Source organism: Petaurus breviceps, unplaced genomic scaffold (genome assembly GCF_028583685.1).
Source record: "Petaurus breviceps papuanus isolate PSGF00001 unplaced genomic scaffold, PetGlider_PUasm1.0 90769, whole genome shotgun sequence".
Lineage (NCBI taxonomy): Eukaryota > Metazoa > Chordata > Mammalia > Diprotodontia > Petauridae > Petaurus > Petaurus breviceps.
This window is the reverse complement of record NW_027187341.1, coordinates 18602405-18630050: the sequence shown is the minus strand read 5'-3', so window position 1 is coordinate 18630050 and position 27646 is coordinate 18602405. Positions and strand designations below refer to the sequence as shown.

At 40.2% G+C, this 27646-nt stretch overlaps 1 protein-coding gene across 1 annotated transcript in view; it reads right to left on the bottom strand.

Annotated features, from left to right (window-relative positions):
- KIAA2012 (KIAA2012 ortholog) overlaps positions 1 to 27646 on the bottom strand; it is a 158910-nt gene that overhangs the window by 52581 nt on the left and 78683 nt on the right. The window contains exons 14-16 of the mRNA XM_069068826.1: positions 13431 to 13502; positions 1999 to 2071; positions 1725 to 1886 (exon numbers count right to left, since the gene is read on the bottom strand). Coding sequence (XP_068924927.1) covers positions 1725 to 1886; positions 1999 to 2071; positions 13431 to 13502 — 307 coding nt within the window. The remainder of the gene's footprint in view (positions 1 to 1724; positions 1887 to 1998; positions 2072 to 13430; positions 13503 to 27646) is intronic.

The window sequence follows — 27646 nt, the reverse complement described above, 5'->3', positions numbered from 1 at the left end:
ATTCAAGATGAAGGAGATGTGGTAGATGTAAATTTGACAAAACTTGGCAACTGATTAAATATGGGTGCAAAGGTCAAAGACAACTCTGCCATGTCACAAGCCTGGGTGATTAGAAGGATGATGGTGCCTTCAAAGGAAATAAGGAAGTTTGGGAGAAGGGTGGGAACTGCTACCATGGCACAGAAATAATCTAAACCAGTATTCTGCAATTTAAAAGTTAAATATACTAGCCATCTTTCTGGTATTAGAGACCATGCCATAGGGGTTTTAATCCATTTAGCTTTCTCCTGGGACTCTCTCTGTCTAGATTGGTGAGTGCCTTCCCTGGTCCATTATTATGCGTGACCTCAATCATCCTTTTCTTCCTACTCATCAGGTATCTTCTCTCCAGCCACCTAGCATCTAGGGACCAACCCTCCTCCTTTCCCCACCACTTTTTTAGGATCTGGAACCATAACCAAATCAATATTGCCATTAACTCCTGGAAAGGCATGCCAATTGGCTTCCTTATAGCTCCGCTCACCATTTCTGTCAACTTCGAAAGCAAAATACCTTCCCCTGGCCATCAAGCCCTCATTTGTGTTCTCTCTCATTAGAATATAAATTCCTCAAGGGCAGGGAGTATCATCACTTTTATATCTGTATACTCAGAGCATAGTATGGTAGTTGGCACATAATAAGCCCATAATAAATGTTATCCATTCATTCATTTAGTACCAGTGGAAAAAAAATCTCCTTGCTGTTCTGACAGTTGCCCAGTTCTACAGGGTATCTTCCTGCAATTTTAACCTTTAATTGCATAAAAGTGCACGAAGACTTTTGGGACAGCTTGTACATTGACTTAATACCATATTCTTAACAGAACATGGTTATTGTTGAGTCACATCCTTGGCCTCTGGCTGCTACCCAAAGGGCATCTAGAACCACTATGAGACTCAGGAGCTAGACCTGATGGGATATGGAGGATCCAGAGCTCCCCTGGGTGATGCTTCTATATGACTTCTTGCTTTGGAAGCCACTCAAAGAGGCAGCCTGATCTTGGGATGAAACTCTGGTTCTAGGGACACGGACTGTGACAAAGAGTCCAGGGATTTGATTTCCAACTTTCCAAGAACAAAAGGATGCTCTTAGCATTTCCATGAGGCAGCCAAACAAACTATCTCTGTCTAGTCTATTTGGGCAGTGTGGTAGGAACAATATTTTACTAGGTAGTCTATTCTAGGCTAATTTTTCCTTAAAATCATCCTCAAGTTTTATTTAGCTCAGGGGAACAAGGTTATGACTATTAAGATAGCTTACTGGTGGCCTAAGTATAAGACTTAGCATATAAACATTCAGCATTTCCTCCTTTGGGCTTCTGATTGGCAGACCCTCATGGCCAATACAGAATGGGGAAAGTGGTGACCCAACCGAGTCACTGTAGCATCCTTGCTTAATATTCTTTCACTGATGTATTTAAATAAATCTCCTTTTGCTAACTGTAAGATGATCTACAAGTATCTCATTTCATTCCAATTTCAAACCTGAAGCACTAGACTGGTCAGAATCAGGCCCAGCCTATAATAGGTAGCATAAAGTCTGCAAAAGGGGCATTATTTGAGTTACTGGTAGGTAATTTCCTTGTCCACAGACCCAAGCCTAGAAGTAAATAATGGGAAAAGTAGGAGATAATATCCAAGTCCTTCCTGAAATGGGTATTCTGGGCTAATTGAACAGCTTTTTACCTTTTGTTGAACTTCTATCAGCTTGAGGCTTGGACTTCTCTGTTTCCAGGACAGAGGGGGCATATCCATCTTGTGCTGGTCTCTGGTGTTCTGGAGATACATCAGCACCTGAACATGGCTCCTCAGTTTGTAGTCTAACTTTCAGTTCATGTTCTCCCTTTCCTAAGAGAGATCACGGAAGGGTCAGTGGCATTAGTACTGTACCTTTAACAACATAAGTTAATTCACAAGCTGTAGTGGCTAAAGTCAGGAAGTAAGACATGACTAATCCTACCGGGATCGTGTTGATGGTTTTCTGGGATGGTTCTTGATTGCATTCTCTGATGTCCCTGTTCCTTTTCATTTTCCTGTTAACAATAACACAAAGAACATAAAATAATAGCATTTCTACAGTGCTTTAAGGTCTGCAAAATTCCCTATGTAGTTTATCTCATTTGATCCATACAATGATCCTGGGAGGGAGGTGTTATTATTATCATTTTCATTTTAGACATAAGGAAACTGAGGTTTGCTTAGGGTCAGACAGCTAGTAAGTGTCTGAGGTGGGATTTGATCTCAGGCCTTCTTGACTCTAGCTCTAGCTAGACCCATTGTGTCATCTAGCTACCCTTCCTAACAGCCTATATTCTTTGCAAATCCATTTTTCTTTCCTCAATAACAGGCTGCCTTCTCTTTCCCTGAGTCATGGAGAAATGCCCTCAAACTTAACTCCCTAAGTTCCCCAAATCCTCCCTCCAGTCTCTGAATGCCTGGTCTTCAGTCATGTGAAGGCTCAAGATATTAATCCAAATAATTGGGGATAAAAACTCCATCTGGGTTGAAATTAGCAAGAATTTTCTCCCTTAATTATCTGGACTATTACTCAGTTTACTGTTTCACTTTGTTAATGGAGGCATAACTTTTACCTGGAGGTCTTCTCTAGCCTGTCCTCACCTTTAAGTGATGCTGTCTTATACTTTATTGCCAAGTTCACAGGCTACAATGGATAGGAATGCCTAATTAGCATCTAATTTGACATTTTTAATCTTAATATCTACTCTGAGTTTCCTCACTTGGTTTGCTATCATTCTGCAAGTTTCTTCAGCTATTAGTCCATTAAGCATTCACAGCTGATAAAATTTTCTGACTTAAGTGTTGAAAGTTGGGAAGGAAGATTACACATTTATCTGTCTCTTATTTTTCTCAGTTTTGCTTGTTAGAGATGAAGCCGATCTCTTCTACTGGTATATCTGCTTTTGTACCTAGCAAATATAACTTGAATTCTCTTAGTTGTGGGCTCCTGAAAGTTATCTTGGGTTTAAGGCACATTTAGGTCATTCAAAACCAGAGCTTCTGAGCGAGCCCCCTCCACCATTTCTCTAGCCTGTCTGAATTTCCCAAACCACTTGCACGTTCATCATCTTATTTAATTCTCACAATCCTACCTTGAAACAGTCAGGTCAGCATTAGGGATATAAATGAATATGAAAGCTTGAATTGATATGTCAACGTGAGCGAGGATAACAATTCCAAGTCCTACAGTCTCTTCTCTTATTCTCTTACATGTAGTCCAAACTGAGAACTCCACTCAAAGCACAAAGAATTTGATTAAACAGAACAGAAAGATTAATGACAAGGTTAGTCCTAGATCATACACTCTCTGAGGTCAGGGGTTGCCTTTTACCTTTCTTTGTGTCCCTAGTGCTACACAGTAGGTGCTTGATAGTGTTTTTTGACTGGCTAACATATTCTGACATAGATTCTCATACCATTAGCTGGAGAGGGAACATATGGGGAGAATATATATATAACCATCCTACTTCATACTCTGTAGGTTGTGTTCAGTTGGAGAGTGGTTTTCTGCCTCTGAAGCCACCATTACTGACATCATCTGCTGGGATGCTTTCTCTGTCCAGCTATGAACTGCTTTCTCCTCTGGTGTATGAGCTGCTGGTATCATCTGCTGGGCTATTTTCTTCCCATTGCTACTAGATATTGATTCTCTGCTCAGCTGCTACCATTTATGACTTCTCCATTATTATGGATCATATATTACAGATATTAAATATCCTTTCCTCAGAAAAGCAATGGTCGTAGTATTTATTTTGCTTCTATACCATAACCTCCAAACCAATAGTCATATCTAGAAAACCATTAAAGGCCTTGAGGTCAAATCAGTCTTTTGAGTTCATTTGTACTTGCCTTAGCAATCACTCTCCCAGGCTTGCCTGCTCTTTGGGGTAGAGTGAGAAAATTCCACTCATTTTCCATCATGACCCTGGCTGCCAGTCCCAGGGCCATGCAGATTACCCTGGATCTTCATTTAGCAAGACTGAAAGGACAGAATGGAGCTGGTGACTTTTGTCCCACAATCCTGCTGGTGCTACATCAATGGTCCTCTACAGAAGGAATCATGTATGATCTTAACGTGTGTGGGAGACTCCTTATTGGAGCAGAGCCTTTAAGGCTAAAGCCGTCCTCAATGAATTGAATTTAATTTTCAGGCCTTTCCTCCCATTATAGACAGAAAAGATGGAACAATAGGGTGTCATGAGAGTGGCTGCTTCCATTGAGAGAAGAGACACACTGAGTCAATGTCAGATTTTTCTAAAAATCTAGAAAAGACTAGAAATCTAAAGCTAGAAAACTTTAACTTTTCATAGATTCTGATAAAATTTTTATTTTAATATCTCATTTCTGCATAATGCTTTATACTTCTCAATTAACTTTTACAGCCATTATCTTATTTAATCCTTACAATACTACCTTGAAATAGGTCAGTATTAGGTATGTAAATTGTTTTGAAAACTTAAATGATATATAAATGACAGCTATTTTAGCCATTCTAGGTTTCTCTTCTCTTCTCTTCACCTTTTCTAACATCTGACCTTTAGAAGGTGTGTCAGATCTGTTTTCTCAGGATCAGCCTACCTAAGTTCAGAGATCTCCAACTAGTCGGTCATTTGTTGATTATGGCAACCAATTCAGTTAAATAAAGGAAGATATAAAATGGCCTGAGATGTCTCTCTGTGGGGCTTGAAGACTCTTGCAAGAAACCCTTTTACTCATTTCCCAAATGGAAGCAATGGAGAACCGAATTTCTGGATTAGTTCTCATCCTCAGGTTGGGAGGTGGGAAAGAGACAAATATTGACTTCTGTCTTGACAGGGTTTCCTAGTTTTGGGAGTGGCTGAGTCTAGGAGTTGAATAGAATATATGCCTATGTCTATTAAGGGCAGTTTGGTGGTACAGGCCTGGAGTCAGGAAGACTCATTTTCCTGAGTTCAAATCTGGCCTCAGACACTTACTAACCATATGACCCTGGGCAAGTCACTTAGCCCTGTTTGCCTCAGTTCCTCATCTGTAAAATAAGCTGGAGAAGGAAATGGCAAACCTCTACAGAACTTTTGCCAAGAAAACCCCAAATGGAATCAGGAAGAGTCAGACATGTCTGAACAACAACTATGTCTGTTTCATAAAACTAATACTTTTACTTTTATTACCTTTGTTTTAATCCCATTAAATGCTTACATCCTTGAACTAAAGGTAAACCAATTAGGAACCATAACAGAGTAAGAGATAGAAATATATTTTCCTACAACAGGGCCCGGGAGCTATTGATCTGGTTGCATAATTCACACTAACCCCTAGACCAATGAGAGTAAAGGGTTCTGGCCCACATAGGGGTGGAACTCAGGAGAAACAGGCAGCTAGCTTTCTGAGAACCCAAAAGGATTTAGCAAATGTTCCAGAGAGCCCTCTGGTGTTGGAAATTATGCATGACAAGTGGGTGAGCATTTGATTGACAGCTGCCTGTTGAATAGGACCAGATACCCTTCCAATATCATGCTAAGAACCACACATTTTTTAGACCATCTATAAACATAAACTTAGCTATTAGTACTCTAAATGTGAAATCCTTGTTTAGTAGTCAATGATTTGATATACTAGGAGACCTGAATTACATAAATATTGATAATCTCCCTATAAATGAAATAGAAAATGCCAGAGAAATGTTTGATTGGGAAAGGAAGGGGGTCTGTCATGTATTAAGACCCAGTGGACAGTCCAAGTGTTGAGCTCCTTAAATATCTATCACTCTAACTCCATAAGGTTAATGGAAGCTTCATCCTTATCTTATAAAGAAGGATCCTATATAGACCCTGTACAAAATTTTGGCCATGGCAGACCAGAGGCTTATATCTGGTCATCCAATAACTCGAGGCTCTGTTTCTTCCACACCACCCTTTACCCACTTGAAAAATTAATCATGAAGGCATTTCAAACAACTGCTATCTTAGAAGCCTAATATTCTGGACCAGGCCTTGCTTGCTAGTACAGTGATTCAGGCCTGGAGTTAGACTAAAATGACCCACCTGTGAGATATAAAATATAATAAACATGAATCTAATAACAGAGGACACAACTTCTAAGATGAAATACAGAGTAATACAGACAAAATGCCAGCTCAAGCACGGGCCATGCTAAGGAAGAAAGGCTTTCTCCTCGGCACCTCTGAAAACAACTTTACATGGTCTGGACCTTTGATGCCTCAGGGAGCAAGGAAACAAAACCAGTTATAATCCTGAGAATGATATCAGTTCTCCCTTAATGGGAACCTAGCTCAACCTACATAAAACACATACTGCTCCTATCACAGAGTGGTAGTTATCAATGTTTTCTTGGTTGTCTTTTTGAGTAAAATCATCTTTTCTTCCATAGCTTGAGAACCAATCCCTTAACACTCTCAAAAGGGTGTTACCTCCATCACAGACCCTCTCAGGGTACTTGGTTTAGTTCAATCAACCTTCCCATCTTTTTGATGAATGCCATTTCTTGAATTTTTTTTCTTGAATGTCTTTTTGAATGCATTTCTACCTTATTGGAAAGCATATCAAGTACTACGATGAGGAAGCTCAATATTCACTCATGGAAAAGAGTTTGTTCTTAGAGACACTTGCAGACACTTTGCATTTTTTTGTCTCTTCCTTAAGATAATCTGGCTTTGTTGGGACTCATGAAAATTTCTGTAAACTAAGTTTTTCTCTCTACTGCTCGATGATGCATTACTGCTCATTATCCTTCACTGTTCTCCAGGAGATTTTTGCAAACGACTTTGTGTTCTGAATAGGCGCTGCTGGTGGCTGCCATCTTTCCAGCTCCTCTGGGAGACCAACAATCCACCTGGTGGTTTGCAGGCTTTTTTTTTTTTTTTTGGTTTTATCTTTGGGACAATTAATTTACTTTGGTTAAGTTTCCTTAGAAAATGAAAGCTATTTTTTTAACATTTCAAATTGGATTTGAGGCATTTTTGATATGTAGATATTTATTTTTACATTAGCTGTTGTTTTTGATGAGTTCATTTAAGTTCTTAGTACTTTAAGTAGCTAAGTACTTAGCACAACTTCTGAGACTAAAAGCTTTCTGGGGAAGTTGAAGCCTGTTCCTGATTTCTCTTACAACCCTGACATTGGATTTTCTTTGGTCTTTGGGCAGGGCAGTGTAGCAAGAAAAGCCCTAGGCTTGAAGTCAAGAGAAAACTAGGTTTAAACCTTACCCCTGATATCAGATGTGATTATGAGCAAATCGTTTAACCTTCTATGAGCCAGTTTCTTTATCTGTAAAATAGGGATAATAATAATACCTATAGTACCTAGTTCATGGATTTGGTGTGAGGATCTGATGAAATAATATCTATAAATTTCTTTTATATAACCTTAAAGCAATTTTTAATTGTCAGCTGTTATTTAGGGCTTCACCTAATATTAGCTGGCATTTATAGAGGGCTTCAGGGTTTAAAAAGTATTGTACATATATGGTGTCCTTTGATCTTCACAGCAGCCCTGTGACAGCTATTATTATCATCTCCATTTTACAGATGGGTAAACTGAGGATGGGAGAGGTTAAGTGACTTATCTAGGGTTTATAGCTATTAAGTATTTGAGGTGAAATTTGAACTCAGGTCTTCCTGACTCCAAGGCCAGCACTCTTTTTTTTTTTTTAATTAAGCAATCAGGGTTAAGTAACTTGCTCAAGGTTACACGGCCAGTTATTTCTGGGTGTGGTGCTGAGTATCTGAGGCTGGATTTGATCCAGGTCATCCTAACGCTGGAGCCGGTGCTCTTACTCGCTGAGCCACCTGGCCGCCCCTAAGCAATTGGGGTTAAGTAACTTGCTCAAGGTTACACGGCCAGATGTTTCTGGGTGGGTGCTAAGTGTCTGAGCCTGGAATTCGATCTCCAGGTAGTTCTGACACTGAAGCTGGTGCTCTTACTCGCTGTGCTACCTGGCCGCCCCCAAGGCCAGCACTCTTACCCATTGCACCCTCTAGTCATATAAGGGTTTAGGAATTCCTAGTAAGGAAAACAGTAGGTACTTTGAGGGAGAGGGATTAATACTAAACATTCCAAAAAGGGGGGATGATCTACCTTGACTGTGAATTGAGAGACCTGTGCGCTGCTCCATCATTGATGGATGTTAAGACCTTTGACAAATAATTTTTTTTTTGCTTTTTGGAGGGACAGTTGGGGTTAAGGGACATGCCCAAGGTCACACTGCTAGTAAATGTTAAGTATCTGATGCTGGATTTGACAGGTCCTCCTAATTCTAGGACTGGTGCTCTATTCACTGTGCCACCTAGCCGCCCCAAATAACAATTTCTGAATCTAAAATGTGTTTGCTATAAAACACATATGATGACATCCTACTGAGAGTGAAGTGAACACAGTACTAGATGTAGAGACAGGAAGACCTGCTTCAAATCCTGGCATAGAATCTGTTTGCTATGTGACCCCAGGCAAGTCATTTAGTCTCTCTAAGACTCAGTTTCTTCATCTGTAAAATAGGGATAATAATATCTACCACTTATCCCAAGGGCCATTGTGAAGATCAAATGACATCATGCATGTGAAGTACTTTCCAAACCTTGAGGCACGTATGTGTTATTATTATTATAATTACTTCATGTGTAATGGTTTTTAAATAAATATTTTTGAAGGAATGTGATTTGCATACAGTAGGCACTTAATGGTTGTTGAACTAAATTGAACAGATAAATGAAAACACAGAAAGTTTATACACATCAAGTATTTTCATCTGTACAGAGCTTTTTTGAAATCATTGAGAATAAGCCTAGAACAGAACAAATGTTTAATAAATGCTTGTTGATTGATTGATTTAAACTTCATCTCTGACACCAAGTGTGACTGTGAGTTATTCCCTCTGAGCTACAGTTTCCTCATCTGTAAAACTGGGATTTTATGGGGTGGCTAGGTAGCACAGTGAATAGAGCACTGGCCCTGGAGTCAGGAGGACCTGAGTTCAAATCCAGCCTCAGACACTTGACACACTTACTAGCCGTGTGACTTTGGCAAGTCACTTAAGCCCAATTGTCCTCCAAAAAGCAAAAAACAAAAAATTGGGATTTTGATTATCTGGGAATGATTAATTAGATATTATGGCTGCCTATATATATGTGGGCAGCTAGGTGGCACAGTAGTCAGAAAGACCTGAGTTCAAATGTGGCATCAGATACTTGTAACTGTGTGACCTTGGGCAAGTCACGTAACCCCTTTTGCCCCAGTTTCCTCATCTATAAAATGAACTGGAAAAAGAAATGGCAAACCATTCCAATATCTCTGCCATGGAAACCCCAAATGGGGTCACGAAGAGTTGGATATGACTGAAATGACTGAATAGCAACAAAAATTTAATAATATTTTGCCACTCTGAGTGCCAGCTAGAATACTGCAAATATCGAAAGAGAGACAGAGCTGTCACCAAGGTAAGTAGGAATAGTTTCATTGGAATTCTAAAGTTCATAGAATTTCTGTAGGCTAAGAAGATCATAGATTTAGATCAGTAACAAACTACATTTTACCAAGAAAGGAAATGAGGCCCAGAGATGATGAGGAGTTTTTACAACTCCCCAGAGGGAATAAGTGAGGGAGCCAGGATCTGAACCCTAGTCTTTTGACTTCCAAGATAAATTTTTTTTTTTGCCCTTTGGAGGGGGAATGCAGGGCAATTGGAGTCAAGTGACTTGCCCAAGGTCACACAGCTAGTAAGCGTAAAGTCTGATGCCACTTTTGAACTCAGGTCTTCCTGATTCCAGGGCTGGTGCTCAATTCACTGTGCTACCTAGCCACCCCACAAGATCATTTATTGCAACACTTGCTATTTTACAAAGGGAGAACATCCAGGTTTGCAATCTCTGAGACATTCCTAACTTCCTCACTCTCCCTTGCTGCACAATTTCAGTTCCTTGCCAAGTCTTGCCCTTTCCATCTCCATGACAAGTCTCACAACCAGCAGTCTTTTTCCTTCTCTGAACTCAAACCATAACTGTTCAGGCCCTTGTCACCTTTTTCCTGAATTACTGCAATAGCCTCCTACCTAGTTGATTCCTTGATTCAAACTTTCTAATCCATTCTCCACACCAAAGCCAAGGGGATAATCCCAAAACACAGATCTGACCCTGTCACCCCCTCATTCAGAAAAAGCTCTCCTGACCCTTTTTTATCGTCTCTAGGAAAAAATATAATCTCCTCTGTATGGCTTATAAAGCTTTTCACAGTCTGGCTCGAGAATACGTTCCTGGATTTACTACGGATCAATTCCTTCTACACATTCTATATTCCAGTCAAACTGACCTGTTTGCTTATTCCTCACACATGGCATCTCTCCCCTCATTTCTGTGCCTTTGTACAGCAGGAAAGGTGCTCCTTTCTGACCTTCCTGTCTTCGAAGCTCTACTTTCCTTCAAAGCTCAGCTCAAGCATTACCTCTCTCGACCCCTGGGTGCTAGTGCTCCATTCTGAAATTCCTTTGTATTTCATTTGTCTGCCAGTCCCATCGGTCGTTCTGCCTTGGCAACGTCTCTTATACAATTTCTCTCTTCTGACGTTGCCCAGTCCAGGACCTCATCTTCTCATACCTAGACACTATCTCTCTGCCTCAAGTCCCTCTCCTCTCCAGCCCGTCCTCCACTCAGATGTCACATTCATCTTCCTAAAGGGCAGGTCTGACCACGTCACCTTCTCATTCAATAAACTCCATGGCCCCTTGTTACCTCTACTATCAAACAGGACATCTTTTGTTTGATTGTTAACGTTCTTCACCACTCAGCTCCTTCTTACCTTTCCAGTCTTTTAATACTTGACTCCCCTCCCTTTACTGTTCAATCTAGTAACACTGACCACCATGACAGTCCCCCTCCCACTTCTGGGCAGATTTGCTGGCTGTGTCCCCTTTGTTGGAATTCTCTCCCTCCTTATGTACATACGTACATCCTGACTTCTTTTACTTCCTTCAGGTCCCAGCTAAAATTCCCACTTCTGCAAAAAACCTTTCTCAATCCCCCTGAATGCTCATGCCTTCCCTGTTGATTCTTCCCAGTTTACCCTGTATATAGCTTATTTGCACATAATTGTTCATATGTTATCTCCCCCCTTAGATTTTGACCTCCTCAAAGACAATAGGGACTGTCTTTGTGCCTTTCTGTGGGTCTCTAGTACTTAGCCTAGTGCCTGGAACATAGGAGGCTCTTAATAAATGTCTGTTAGCTGACTCATTAGTAAAGTTAAAGTAATATTTATAAAGGAGGCATCTAGGTGGCTTAGTGCATAGAGCTCTGAGCCTGGAGTAAGGAAGACCTGAGTTCAAATCCAGCCTCCAACACTTAGCGGCTATGTGACCCTGGGCAAGTCACTTGACCTTGTTTGCCTCAGTTTCCTCATCTGTAAAATGAACTAGAGAAGGAAATGACAAATCACTCCCCTATCTTTGCCAAGAAAGTCCCACAAACAGTATGGTCCACAGGGTTATAAAGAATCAGACATGATTAAAAAAAAAACAATAATATTAATAAAGTTAAAAGTTAAAATTAATAGAATTAAAATTAAAATAAAAAAGTTAAAATAAAGTTAAAAAATAAAATAAAATTAATAAAGAGACCAAACTAGAACCTAGATTGTCTGACAGTCTGGTACAAGGGTGGGGAATTGGCATCCTTGAGGTCACATGTGGCCTTCTAGGTCCTCGGGTGTGGCCTTTTGACTGAGTCCAAGTTTTACATAACAAATCCTTTTATTAAGGGGATTTGTTCTGTGAAGTATGGCCTCGAGGCTGCAGGGTCCCCAGCCCTGGTCTGATGCTTTCTATGCTATGCCTTCATTGTGTTAGAAGTAAAAAACCACTTGCACTTGGAGTGTTTTCTGATACCTAGTTAGAATCCAAAGCTCTACCATAAAGGAAACGATCATTATCCTTCATTTTACCTGCAATAAAACCAAGGTCACGGTAGAGAAAAATCTTCCTAAGTATTACTTGTTATTGGTTATACTCACATCTATTGTTTACTGAATAACTCCAGGCCATACATTATTTTAGAGCAGTTCAGGAGTAAACCAGAGGGTTAGATCGGTTGACTACACAGAACAATAAACCAAGCACCTTCACAGGTTCTTTTAGCCTGAATCACTAGCTAGCACCATCCTTAAGACATTTAAAAGGGCTGTATCCTCCCTGGTTCTATTTCAGGGAATTTGGACTGTCAGGAGTCTAGGTGTCTTAGAAGGTCCCTTCCAGCTGTAAATTTGTGATTCTGAGAGAAATGACCAGAGTGGTAAATTTCACCTGGTCCAACCATCATTTTGGATATTGCCAGAGCCAGGACTAGAAACTGGGTCCTCTGATTCCCAGTTCTATTTCTGTGTGGCACAGAGTCCAACTCTCCATGACCCAATTTGGGGTTTTCATGGCAGAGATACTGGAGTGGTTTACCATTTCCTTCTCTAGCTTATTTTACAGATAAGGAAGTGAGGCAAACAGGGTAGATAGGTGGTTTAATGAGTAGAGTGCTGGAAGTGGAGTCAGAAAGACCTGTTGGTTTTTTTTTTTTTTTTGTGCTTTTTGGAGGGATTTCTCCCCCTCCACAGCAATTGGTGTCAAGTGACTTGCCCAAGGTCACATGGCTGGTAAGTGTTAAGTGTCTGAGTTCACATTTGAACTCAGGTCCTCCTGACTCCAGGGGCAGTGCTCTATTCACTGCGCCACCTAGCTGCCCCAAGACCTGAGTTTGAATCCTGCCTCAGGAACTTATCAGCTGTGTGACTCATGGACAAGTTACTTAACCTTTGCCTGACTCAGTTTCCTGAACTGTAAAAGGATGATAACCATAGCATCTACCCCTCAGCGTGGCTGGATGGATCAAATGAGATAATACATATATAAACATTAGCTATTATTATTAGTATTTAGTGCCCCATCATTTGTCACTTTGCTTTCCATTCCTCCCTGCATCAGGAAAACCATGCATTTCAAGAGAGGGCTAGGAAATATTAAGAATTATTTTAGCTATTGTTAAGATCAGCAAGTGCTCCCTTCTTAGGAGGTGGTTTATGATTTTTCCACTTCCTCGTCCTCTACCAGACAAATCCAGACATTTCCTTGATCTGTACCCAACAGGTGATGCTGATTACCAGCCTAATTCATCCTTTCTTGATGTGCTATAAACTGCCTGTTTTTTTTGTGTGTGTTCTTTCTGATAAAACGGGAGATCTGAGGGCTTCTGAAGCTGTTTTGATTCAGTACAGGAATGTAGTAACTGAAATTCCTGTGTGTGTGGATATAAAACTCCTAGTATTCTCAGTGTGAGATCACCTTCAGTAACAGCATAATGTCAATGTACTGTTCACTCATGTAAAATTTTTTCCTGTTTGAACATACCAGCTCTTTATTTATAAAACTTTGAGACTCCCCTGTCTTCAGCACAGCTGCCTCCAAGGACTGAGGGGCTCCCTGGGAAGAGAAACAGAGCGCCTGACTTTCAGAGAAATGATATACAGCAGGACAAGAGCTAGTCTACATCCCCAAATATTTATAGAAAGCAATTTTCATCATTGAAATGCAAATGGCGGCGCACATTTTAACCACTGAAGGCATATAAGAACCCAAACATGAAACAGAGAAAGTTGAGCTTGGCTATATTGCCATCCATGGGTGGGGGAGGTAGGGAGGAGGAAGGAAAGGTAGATAGGGGTCCAGGGAAGGGCAGATCTAAGGCACAATTTTATAGGTTAGGCTGCCTTCTAAGAAGATCTTCTTGGTACTGCAATAGCCATCAAATATAACCATTGACTTTGATTCTGTGGCAAAAAAGGTCATTGTAAAGTTTCAGTTGCTATGTAATGACCAATCTTGACCACAAAGAACAGATGATGATGAATGCTACCCCTAGAGATGTGTAGAACTGTGCGTGCAAAGTGCCAGAAAGTTGCTGTGTTAATTAGTTTTGCTTAGTGGTTTCTTATAAAGGTTACAATAAATTACTACTCATTGTGTTGGGGTGAGGAAGTATAACTAGATATGACTATGGTATAAAAACAAAAGTCATCAATAAAACATTTAAAAAAACATTAAAAAATCAGCTTGTCAAGGGGGCAAGGATGGGATGGGGGAGCCCCATGAAGGTCCGCTAGAATTAGTCAGGGTCTACATAACACTTTGTACTTAATCATCTTTAGTTGTTTTCCCATGTTAATCCACAAAATATGGCATGTGGATATATAGTGGAAAGGGTGTTGAATTTGACTTAGGAAAATCTCTGGCTTCTAGTCTCTAGATTTACTAGCTGAATGATCATGGACAAATCATGTAACCTCTTTGATCCTTAATTCCTTCATCTGTAAATTAGTGATTCTCATATCTACCTACTTCAAGGGGTGGTGAGCATCAGATGTGATAACGTAGGCAAAGTACTATATAAATACCCGTTATAATTATTGTTATCATATTGTTATTCAAAGCAACTTAGGAATGTTATCCTCATTTTACAGAGGGCCAGAGTAGCCCTGAAAACTCACTTCAAGTCATCCAAGTAGACTATATCTCATCTCTAAGGCCATGTTGCTTTCCATTTCTACCTATGTAAAAATGGCATCACTTTTCCAAGGTTCATAGATTAGAGCTAGAAGGGTCATTAGAGGTCAACGTGTCTAATCCCTTCATTTTATAGTTGAGAAAAAAGACCCAGGGAGTTTAAATGACTTGCCAGGCAGTAAATGGGAGAGCAGGGATTTGAACCCAGATCATCTGATTCCAAATTCCTTTCTCTGTCCACTGTATCATACTGCCTTCAGGTTACCACATGTGTGATGATAATTGTATCCCAGGGGTAAAAGCTATACATAATAGCCTCAGGTGGGCTTGGCTAGGGAGAGAGAAAGGGGAAGAAGCAGAGATTTATGGGAAGCTTGCATTAACAACCAGAGGCCAGTCTTCCCCATAGCACTGTTCTCTTAATTCGAGAGGGAATAGTTGATTTTTCTGGCCAATCTGTCAACTTCTCAGGTCATTGAAGGGGCCACAAACATTCATACGCTATGAGATCATAATGGGTGTGTATTCGATCATTCCTATACTTTCTAAGAGACTATCTTTCAGATGTCTCCCCATCCAGTCATAAATTCTTTCTCTCCCCCTCCTCAACCCATGACATTTTGTGTTGTTTTTAAGAATTAGTGATGAATTAGCAATTGTTGGGCCTCCACAAGCCACCGTCCTTTCAATGAATGCCCACACCCATTTGTTTTGAAATGTGGCTAGAGATGGAAAGTTTTCAGGACAGATTCCTATCCAATTTCTTGTCATCTCCACCATATATTGGGCTAGGTTCTCATTTTAAGATGAGTACCTCCCCTTTTCCAGATCAAGTAAGTAGAGCGGGTCCAAACTGGAATTAGACAAAGGATTCTCATTTTCTACCCTGCCAAACATCATGCATGAATCATAAGATAGAATATTTTAAATGAGATATTCGGAATGGGGAGAAAATTTTCCACTTCTCTCGAAGGCAACAGTAGTATAGACTGGAGGGTGACAAAGGAGTGTCATGAACAGTTCCCATGACTGCAACTATCTTTTTGTCCTTTCTCTGGGCTAGAACAGTAGAGACTGGGGAAGATGTGTCAAAAATCTCCTTACGTGACTAGATACATAAATTTTTTTCATAAATAAAAATCCCTAACCATATAGTAGTTCTCTTTAACATTTAATGTCAATTAACTATTCTGTTGATACTTTTTCAAATGTTTGTTGTTGTGGCATTTCATTTGTTTCTGACTCTGAATCATTTGATTCATTTTGGATTTTCTTGGCAAAGATACTGGAGTGATTTGCCATTTCCTTCTCCAGTTCATTTTGCAGATGAGGAAACTGAGGCAAACAGAATTAAGTGACTTGGTCAGCTAGTAAATATCTGAGATCAGATTTGAACCCAGGAAGTTGCGTCTTCTTGATTCCAGGTGGAGCACTCTGTCTACTGGGCTACCTAGCCCTAAATGCTACAACTTCTTTTTTTTTTTTTTGCCTTTTGGAGGGCAATTGGGATTAAGTAATTTGCCCAAGGTTACACGGCTAGTTTTTTTTGTGTGTGGCTGGTAAGTGTCTGAGGCCGGAACTGAACTCAGGTCCTCCTGACTCCAGGGTTGGCGCTTTACTACAATTTCTTTAAAAAAAAAATGAGAAGAGATCCTTTTGGAGACATTAAAGAATATCTATAAAAATGGAGATGAGAGGCAGAATGTCATAGCAGAGAATAGATGACCTTAGAGTCAGCAAGATCTGGGTTTGAGTCCTGCCTAAGACACATCCTGGCTATATAATCCCGGGTAAGTCATTTAGCCTCCCAATACCCCAGTCAACTCCTATAGGTCTATAAAGTGTCTTTTGGTAAGAGGTTCTTTTTTTTTTGGAGGGAGGAAGACAGGGCAACTGGGGTTAAATGACTTGCCCAAGGTCACATGGCTATTAGTATCTGAGGCTGGATTTGAACTCAGGTCCTCCTGACTTCAGAGTCAGTGCTCTACTCACTGTGACACCTAGCTGCCCCAGGCAGGAAGTTTTTTTATTGGTTTTTTATTTTGTGACCAAAAAACTACATGTAGATAATACTTTTTCATGTAGTGTCTGTGTGACCAACAGAATAGTTATAACTGATGATAGCAACTCTACTCGAGTGCCCTAAAAGATAAAGATGATGGCTAAAGGTGTGTATGTATATGGGATGCAATGGGATATATAGAGAGGGAGAAAATATACACCTTTAGAGATACTGTTAAAAAAAAAGACAAAATAGAAACTGGGAAGAATGCCTTAATGTTATTTTTTTAAGTAGCATAATAGTAACACTTTATATTTCTGTAATGCTTTAAGGTTAGCAAAGTGCTTTCCTCACGATTAGGTGTGAGGTAGCTAGTACAGGTTTTATGATCCCCATTTTATAGATAGAGAAACCAAGGTTTTGAGAAATCAGATGACTTGACCATAGTCACACAGCTTTTGAGTATGTCAGGTGAGATTGAATGCCATGTCTCTACACTCTATGTTGAGCACACTATCCACTATACTATGTACTTTTATGTAAAAACCTATAGCTTTAATTACTTGAATGGGTGTTGCTTCAGTCAAACTGAGACCTAGGAAAGACCTTAGGTTAAAAAGACGGTCTCCCACTACATCCAGGGCCATCTCCAGTCATCCCAATCTGTATCTTGCCACTAGACCCAGATGACTACGGAGGAGAAAGTGAGATTGGTGAATTTGCACAGTCCTCCCTCACTTAAATCCAATTCATTTTCAAGTTATGGCATCACCTTCCTGATGTCATGGTCCTCTTCTATAATGAAGGACAAACAATAACCACAATAAAATGGATATTTACCATCATGGCATAGCTGGTATAAAACAATTCCCCAAAGTCTGACATTATTGCACAAGTACATGTAGAGTCTGAGGAAAGTGGGCTCAAGTGTAGTGAACTGCTAGGAAGCACTCCTAGTTCTGGTTGTTAGAAGTCCTTTACTTAAGGCACTCCTGAATTCTCCCCTTCACATCAGTATTGATGTAGCTTCTCTGCTGTGTTCTTTGTAGGGTCTTCAAGGTACCTTTTCTCAATGGGTCCACTCTTTCCTTGGTTCCCAACACTTCATCAGCTATTCCAGTGATGCTATTAGAACTGGAATACTGATGAGATCAGAGCTCTTTTGGCTTCACAAATTCACAAGGTCCTTCCCTTGTAAAGGAGAGGGAGGAAACCAAGGCTGAGACCAAGGATCCTCTCCTTCTTGTCTAGTCCTTCATAAGGTCCTTCCCTTGTAAAGGAGAGGGAAGAGACCAAGGATCTTCTTCATCTTGCCTACTCCTCTAAAGCTATTCCTTCTTAGGGGTCTGCCTGGAGGTTGCTACCATAAACTCACCAGATCCCCAAATGCTTGATTTTAAACTACCTCACAGAGCATGACCAAGTCCCTCAACCCATCCAGACTTCCTTTCACATCTAGTAGTTGAGATGTTATTGATCATGCAACAGAGGTGTCTGGGTCTTGTCCACACCTCATCAGATTGATTAATTCAATCAAGATGTGTTTTAAGTCGAGAATGGCACCACAGCTAAGTTGGTTGGTATAATTTGTTGAATGAATTACAAAGGATTATGGGAATGATAGAAGGATGAGTATTTAACAGAAGTATAGTTGTTTAACAGTTTAACCTGTGTTTAATTGAAAGTTGTTATTTTCCATATAGGTGTTTGTGGTCCATATGTAAATTATTTTCATGTTTCTTCTTTAAAAACACACACAAGTCTATTTCTTCAATTAAAAAAGTCAAACGTTAAACCAACAATCCCAGGAGGATCCATGAACGAATTTGTCAAGTACATTTGAATAGCACGTGGGAAGATATGGCTGACATTTAAAAGGAGACTTCTCCTAATTAATATAAGGGCAATATCATACTCTAACAGGGTGTATGAGGACCCAAATGCCAGGGAAGATTACAGATCATGTATTTTAGAGCTAGAAGAAATCTTGAGGTTTGTCTTGTTTTAAACAACACAATTTAGTTAAAAGCTAGTATAAATGCTACATCAACTTTTAGAGGTATCTAATTAAATAAATGTATAAATCTCTAATAAATTAATTAAATAAAGAAATCCCATCCTTATCTGCTCCTTTATAATTTTTACGTAGCTTAATTACATCTCTGCTCTAAATCAGGTGTTTTTGGAGGTAAGATGAGAAGGTATGTACTGGGAAAACTTCCCAATTTTTACCCACCCCATCTACCTTCTCACCTTTTACAACTTGGAATTTTACTAAAACCACCAATTCTCCAAGTGTTGTCTGAGGACCTCTGAGTCCCTGACACCCTTTCAGAGGGTCCATGAGGTTCAATTATTTTAATAATAATGATACTAAAATATTTTAATTTCTAACATGGTGTATGTTATTGTTCAATTGTATCTGACTCTTCATGACTTCATGGACCAACTGTCCATGAGGTTTTTTGGACAACGATCCTGGAGGGGTTTGTCATTTCCTTCTCCAGTTTCATGTAGGCAGGGGTTAAGTGACTTGCCCAGAGTCACACAGCTAGGAAATATCTAAGGCCAAATTTGAATCCAGGTCTTTCTGACTCCAGGTTCAGTGCTCTATTCCACTGTGCTATCTTGCTACCCGATATGGTATGTATTGGTATATATAACCGACATAAAAAATCTCTTTGGGGGATATCAATAATTTTTAAGAGTGTAAAAGTGTGGGGGGAGAGAAAAAAAGAACAAAGTAAAAAAGTACACAGCAGAGAACAAAAGAAAACTTACAAGGAAGCAAAGAAAATATGGACAGCTCTCAACACACATACTATTTATCATACAGACTTTCTTGTTTTTTTTTTTTGAGGGGGGAAGGTAAGGCAACTGGGGTTAAGTGACTTGCCCAAGGTCACAAGGTAGTAAGTGTGTCAAGTGTCTGAGGCTGGATTTAAACTCAGGTCCTCCTGACTCCATGGTCAGTGCTCTATTCACTGTGCCACCTAGTTGACCCCAGGCTTTCTTGAAATGAAAGTTTATTGTTACATATTTTGAAACCTCTCTTATATTCTGCTATGCATGACATTCTTTCCCTCTTTCTTACTTTGTATTTAAGTTGCAATATTTAAGTTTATGATATGTTTTTGTGTCTCCCCACCTCAGACACTAGGTGGTGCAGTGAATAGAGCACTGGCCCTGGAGTCAGGAGGACCTGAGTTCAAATTGAGCCTCAGACACTTAACACATTAACTAGTTGTGTGACCTTGGGCAAGTCACTTAACCCCAAATTGCCCTGCCTTCCCCCCTCCAAAAAGCAAAAAAAAATAAAAAGAATGTAAAAGTGTCCTGAAAACCTAAAAGTTTGAAAACCCCTGTACTAGACCTGGATCTAGAAACAAAACACTGGATCTTCTTATCCTCAAGGAGAAATGAGGTTCTAAACACAAGTAACAAGGCCTGCATCTGCCCATTTTTGGCTTCTCTGGGACCCCTTATTGGGGTTCCCCATCTTCATGCCTATAGCAGCAAGAGGTCTCTTGTCACCTAATTAAAGAAGCTGTTAACACTTGGTGTCCAAATACCTCCCACTCAGCTCTCACTGATACTAAGCTGACAAGCTTCTGAAGCCCCATGGGTACACTTGGTGTATATGGTGCTAAAGTCTGCATATCCCCAGTCTGAGAGGTCCTTCTCCATTATCTCTAACATAGCTCGAGTGAGGAAAGGGGGAGATCCCTTGCCAAAGTTCACTCTGTTCAGCAAGTGTTTTGAATCATTTCTGCCACATCAAACTACTTTGCACGCAAGGGATATCCCAACCAATGAACAAGTAAGATTTGTTCTGCAGAGAGCCAGGGTCATCCACTAAGCATTAACAAAGTGAAGTCTCAGATTTTTTCTCTTTTTCAGTGCTATGAAATCAGCATGGGGACTGGACAAATCCAAGTTATTTTGTCACTTGGGGGTGAGGTTATCAAAGTAGCAGCTGTGATACAATGCAGTGAAATCCAAAGTGGGGGCTCTGGCTCCTTGGGTGGGGAGGTGGGGGTTGTGTCATGGCCTCCACAGACCATAGAATTACTGGAAGGGCTATGTGATAGCCATTTGAAGGGTAGGAAGATGGTGACATTCAACCCCCCCCCCCCAAAGATAGCCATTGGTGGGACTTATTTATTTATGAGAGAACCAGATGAGGAGCTCTTCTCCCAGGGAACCCTAATGCTCTCCCACTCCAGCCCTTCTGCTATGGAAACACCAAACTTCTTCGTCTTCTGAGATGGTCCCTTTAGAAGAGTTATCACCTAATCCTGACCCACAAAGCAAATTGGCAAGTGATATTGGAAAAATTCTCCCCCTTCCAGGATAGCTACTCCCTGTGTCCAGATCAGACTTGGGGGGTGAGGGGAGTGACTAGGGAGAAAGGACCACAGCCCACCTTTTTTCACTTTGGATGGGACATCACACAATATGAATAGTCATGGACGGGTTGTCTCTGCATCACATATCTTAGTACGTTACTGCTCCCTTCAAATTTCCTCTTAGGAACTTCCCAGTGTCTTCTGAGAACATGACTCTATTTTTAGCTGCCCAAGGTTGTGAAGTTCTTAGCCTCTCACTTTTATTCCTCTCTCACCATCAAGTAGTTGCCAAATCTTATTGTTTCCACCTTCACAACATGTCTTCCATCTATCTTACCTATTCCAATAGCCTCCTATTTACTAGGACGGCTAGGTGGCCCAGGGAATAGAGTGTTGGCCCTGGAGTCAGGAAGACTCATTTTCCCAAGTTCAGATCTGGCCTCAGATACTTACTAGCTGTGTGACCCTGGGTAAGTCACTTTACCCTGTTTGTCTCAGTTTCCTCATCTGTAAAATGAGCTGAAGAAAGAAATGGCAAACCCTTCTAGTATTTCTGCCAAGAAAACCCCAAATGGAGTCATGGAGAGTTAACATGATTAAATAACAGGAATATTTAAGTTCAAATCCAGCCTCAGACACTTACTAGCTGTGTGACCCTGGGTAAGTCACTTCACCCTGTTTGTCTCATTTTCCTCACCTGTAAAATGAGGAATAATAATAATGGGATAATAATAGTACCTACCTCCCAGGGTTATTATGAGGGTCAAATAAGATGTAAAGGACTTAGCACAGCATTTGGTACTAGCACAGTGATAACCATTATTATGAAATTAAAATTAAAATCTTAATCAATTATTTAAAATTAAAATTAAATTATTAAATGGTAACCATTATTATTATTATCTTATACTTAGAGCTGATTTTTTTTGTGTTTCAGTACAAGACTACATTTATCCTTATTGAATTTCATCTCATTTGATACAACCCATTGTTCTAGTCTATGTTAGTTCTCTCTCCCAGCTCTACTCATCTGCCAATCTGGTGAGTATATCATCTATCCTTTTATCCAAGTCATTGCTATGAATGTTAAGTGGCTCCTGGCCAAACACAGATTCTCCCTGGGGTACTTCACTGGAAACTTCTTGCCACGTAGACATTAAACTCTAACTCTCTGACTCCAACCATCCAACTAGTCTTGAATACAACTAATTGTGTGATTGTCTAACACTTATCTCTCCATCTTCTATACAATTACAGTATGAGATACGTAATCAAAAGCTTTTCTAAAGTCTAGGTAAACTACGTCCACAGCATTCTCCTTGTCTACTAATTTGGTTATCCTGTCAGAAAAGGAAATGAGATTAGCCTGGCATGATTTCTTCTTGAAGAAGCCCTTTTTACCTCTTTTTAATCACTGCTTCTCATTCTGTAATTCATCAACTATCTCTTAATGATTCATGCTATAATTTCCCCAGGAATTGAAGTGATTGGGTTATAGCTTGGAAACTCTGCTCTGGCCTTTTAAAAAAAGACTAGGACATTTACCCTTCCTCAGTCTCATCTTCAATGTCACCATCTTCCCACCCTTCAATCTCAGTTTGTCATAATGTTTTAAATATCTTTGATAGTGGGCTCAGCGATTACATCCCTGCCTGTGTACATAGTACGTACTCAATAAATACTTACTGACTGGCTGATCCAGTATAGACTGGCAGGTCAACACAGTTCTCTGATTTTTTTTTTAAGTCACAGGCCTTGTGTTGCTGTATTCCTTCATCCATGGATCAATTCTAAGTCATAGGCAGTGTTGGGAATATTTAACTGGTGAGATAGCTGTTGCCTCAATTTGGTCTCCCTAAGATCAGGGAGAGTCACCTCTGGTTGCCCTGTCATCCTTCTGCCTTGTCTTCCACCTAAAAACCTCAAGTTATTATTCAGTATCACAATACATTAACAGCTCCCAAGGGGACCTAGACTATGGGGAATCTCATGTTGCTATATAAGACTGCCAGAAATCTGCGATAGTCTGTGTAGACTATTGCCTGTGCCCTGGTTTTCCTGGCTGTTAGCAGACAAACGATGGCTTTTAAAGAAGCTCCAAATGGTCATATTGACCTTTTACTAAAGTCTTAAGTGAAAAAGGAGGAGGAGGAACAGAAGGAGGAGGAGGAGGGAGAAGTAGGAGGAAGAGGAGGAAGAAGAAAAGTCAGAGGAGAAGGAGGAGGAGGAGGAGGGAGGAGCTGGAAGAAGAGGAGGAAAAGTCAGAGGAGAAGGAGGAGGAGGAGGAGGGAGGAGCTGGAGGAAGAGGAGGAAGAAGAAAAGTCAGAGGAGAAGAAGAAGAAGGAGGAGGAGGAGGAGCTGGAGGAAGAGGAGGAAAAGGCAGAGGAGAAGGAGAAGGAGGAAGAGAAGGAAGAGGTGATGGTGGTGCCAGGTTGGTAACAAGAAATCTCCATGAGCCACAAAAGAGATGCCATGAGTTTTCTGGCAGCCTTACAAACTCCCCCTCCCTTCCTGCCACCACCTATCCACCATTTGACTAAGTGCAAGTCTGGTGGTTAAACTCACACAGACAGAAAACTGTCTACTTCATTAAAAAATAAAGTCTTCAGATGAAGATTTTGCATCCTCCCTGTTACCTTAATAAACAGCTGCCACTGTATAGAATAGGCTAGACTGGGAGAAGAAATCCAAAGTCTTCATCTCCTTATCTTATCTCTAAAATGAGGATAACAATGGGTTTTGGCTATTGAGAATCTATATATTAGCTGTCCTTAGACAGAAAGCAGATCTTTAAATTCTAATTGGCATACACATGACAGTTCCATTCATGTCAATATGCATTTATTAAACACCTACTATGTACAATGCACTGAACTAGACACTGAGGATAAAGTTTTTCTTAAATGGGAAAAATAGCCATTGCCTCCAGGGAGTTAATGTTCTATTGGAAGCTGTAACAAGGGCACAGATACATCAATACAATCTCATTTGGGGAGGGAGAGAGCTGTAAGGGGTCATTGGGAAGGCTTCCCTTAGGAGAAAGCACCAGATCTGAGTTCTCAAGGAAGCCTTGTCCTCTTCCGATCTGATTAATTGAACATTTTGTTGATATACCTTTGTTGACATAACAGGATCTTTGTTGACTCTGGCTGTGAAGGAACTCAAAGAAAGCCTGAATCATCCTCTCCCCCCCTCTCCCCCCCAGGGAAGATGAGGAACAGCTTGATCCAAATGGGTCAGTTTTGCTTTAGGCTAGAGATCTGCATTCCTCTGTGGGACAATATGGTCCATTCTCTGAATAGAGTGGGGAACAGGGAGGAAGGAAAACCAAGACACAGAGTAGAGGGCAGACAACCTTGCCGGACCCCCAGAGTTGGACCTTTACTGTATGGCTTGATTGTAATGAGGATAAAATGAGATCATATCTGTAAAGTGCTTGGTAAACCTTTCAGCACTATATGGATGCTAGCTTTATTATTATTGTTGCTGTTGCTTTGCTTCAGGGGCTGCAAGTGTCCAGATCAGACAAATACAGGTAGATCAGCCCTGTTCTTACTAAAGTCCAAAAGTTCTTTTGTAAACCAGTTTGGAATTCTAGGGCATTTCCCCATAGAAACAATGACTTACAGAAACAATAAGTTAGCAATTAATTTCCCAGGTTAGTCCACAGAAGTTCACTTCATAAGTGTTAGTGTTAATATTAGCTTGAATTCTGAGTGCAGGAGGTAGACAGGTGGCACCTTAGAAAAGGCCAGCAGAATATCCACAATCTGTCACCTGTTTAAAAAAAAATCTTTAAGTGAAGATTTTACATCTCTCTTGATACCTTAATAAATGGATCCCAGAGTATAAAATGGGCTAGATTGGGAGAAGAAACCTAGTGCAATGAAGAAACTATGTGCAATGCACCGAATTAGGTGCTGGGGATAAAATAAAGAAGGGGAAAGATAGCCATTGCTTCCAGGAAGCTTATGTTCTATTGGGGGCTGCAACAAGAGCACAGATACGTCAATACATCAGGAAAAGTACTAGAAGCAAAATCCTAACTTTGGGCCCTTGTACAAAACTAAAATGCATCCTCACCTAGAATACTGTATGTAGCTCTTCTGAGCCTAAAGAAAGACGCTATTGAAGATCTGAGAACAGAGTACTTAAAATACTGGAGGAAGTTGAGGGACCAGAGCATAGCCAATGAGGAGAGACGAAAATGTCTAGGTATCCTTGGTCTGGAATGATGAAGACTGGGAGGGGATTTGAGAGCAGTATGTGGAACACAGGGTATGAAATACGGACTTGTTAACCCAAATCCAAGACAGTGTAACTAGAGAGCCCTGCTGAAAGTTGAAAGAAGAAAATTTAGGACAAATATAAAAAAAAAATTACTGAATTACCCAGCTGCTAAGCTTTTTATTTTCAATATTTACATAGCAAATATATAGTAATTTATTTTTATATAGTAAATTTTTATAGTATTTATATAATAAAAAAACCAATTAAATAGTAAATATAAACTTATTCCAAAAAAGATCAAGAAAATTCATGGATAATAAGTTATTAATTGAGTGACTCAGAGAAGTCAAGAAAGGTTTGAATAAAATGCAAGCTACATGAGGCTTTTTCATTTCTGTCTTTGTACTTCAGAGTCTAGCCTGGTGATAGGAAGGGGGAAGGGAACAAGTCTTTTCTAAGTGCCTACTAGGTGCTTTAAAAATATTATCTCCGGTCTGGCCTCAGATACTTAGCACCCACATTAAAAAAACACTGGTCATGCAACCTTGACCAAGTTACTTAACCCCAATTGCTTAAAAAAATTATTATCTCATTTGATCCTCCCAATAATCCTGAGAAATAGGTGCTATTATTATTATTCCCATTTACAGTTGAGGAAAGTGAGGAAAGTGACTTGCCCAGGTCCATACAGCTACCTAAGTACCTGATGCTAGATTTGAATTCAGGGCTTCCTGATTCTAAGCCCAGTGTTCTATCCATTGTTCCAATCAGGAGTTTAATACACCTAGGGCAGCTAAGTGGCATAGTGGATAAAGTACTGGATGTGGAGTCAGGAAGACTCATCTTCCTGAATTCAAATCCTGCCTCAGACACTTACTAGCTATGTGACCCTGGGCAAGTCACTTACCCTTGCTGGCCTCAGCTTCCTTATCTGTAAAATGAGTTGGAGAAGGAAATGGCAAACCATTCCAGTACGTTTGCCAAGTAAACCCCAAGAGGGGTTGCAAAAAATTGCCCATGATGAGTTAGTCTGTATGTGGCAAGGAAAGATTTTAACCCTGTTCTTCCTGAATCCAGTGGTTGCAGGGGAGAGTAGAGGAGGAGATAATTCATCTACACTACATTATGCTGCCTCATTGATATAGGGATCATGGCTACTTTATTTTATCTCCATTTTATAGATGAAGAAATTAAGAATCAGAGAGATTAAACAATTTGTTTAGCTATTAAGAGGTAGGATTTGAACCTACTATTGGTTCTTGACCAACACTTCATCTTTGCAAGTTAAACACATCCCCTCTTTTTTTTTAAATTTGGGGTTTAAGTGACTTGTCCAAGTTCACACAGCTAGTAAGTGTGTCTGAGGCTGAATTTGAACTCAGTTCCTCCTGATTCCAGTGCTCTAGGTCTCTACACACATCCCCTCATAGTCAGATTGCTCTAGGCCTGGAGTCCTGTTGCTCAGCACTCTCATTACAGTATTTAATGATACAGTCTGGCACAGTATAAATACTACTGGAGTAGGAATTTAAATCCCAATTTTTCTACTAACTACCTGTGTGACCTTGGACAAGTCTTTACCTCCCTAGGTTTCAGTTTCTTCATCTAAAAAAGAAAGGGATTGGACTAGTTCTTCAAGGTTCTCTTTAGCTCTGAAATTCCATTTCTCTCTTTTTTTCCTGAGGGGGGATGGCAGGGCAATTGGGGTTTAGTGACTTGCCCAAGGGCACATGGCTAGTAAGTGTTAAGTGTCTGAGGTCGGATTTGAACTCAGGTCCTCCTGACTCCAGGGCCAGTGCTCTATTCACTGAGCCACCTAGCCACCCCAAATTCCATTTCTTACTTCAGTATTCCTTTAAAGAGGCTTAATAGTCCTAAATCCCTCAGCCTCTCCATGTACATAGTCCCTAAACATTTATTAATTTGTCATTCTATTCTTGAAGTTAGAAATATGTCACAATATTAGGTCAATCAGTCTTGTAAAATGGGGGAGAAAAACCCAAACCAAACACAAAGATGCTGCGTACGTTCTGAAAAGGATTGGTGATGAATTGGTGATAAAGGGTTCTTTGGTTGCCCTTACCTAGAGCAAGAACAAGTCAAGGAAAACTTTGGAGTGGTGAGGAAGGTTAAAACCAGTGATCTAAAAAGGATGAAGTCCTTCCTTCTCTTTTCTAAGGGGAATGCTCGAAGAGGAATGTACTGGAGGAAACTCCATTAAAGTTTGGCTCTTCTCTGCGGAATTCCTCCAGAGAACTCTGCACCTCCTCAGAGTCTTCTCTGAAAGTCCCAGAACCATTTGGTCCCAGGAATCTTTAAGCCTGGGATCACATGTCTAGATCTGGGAAGAGGCTGTAATTTTTTCATATCTTACTTACACTTACAAGAAGATTAATTGCTTTTTCTCGAAGCCTTCTGCAAGAAGCAAGATTAAAAAGTTGAAAATAAGGAATAATTCCTTAAAAGGAAGCTGTCTGCTTATC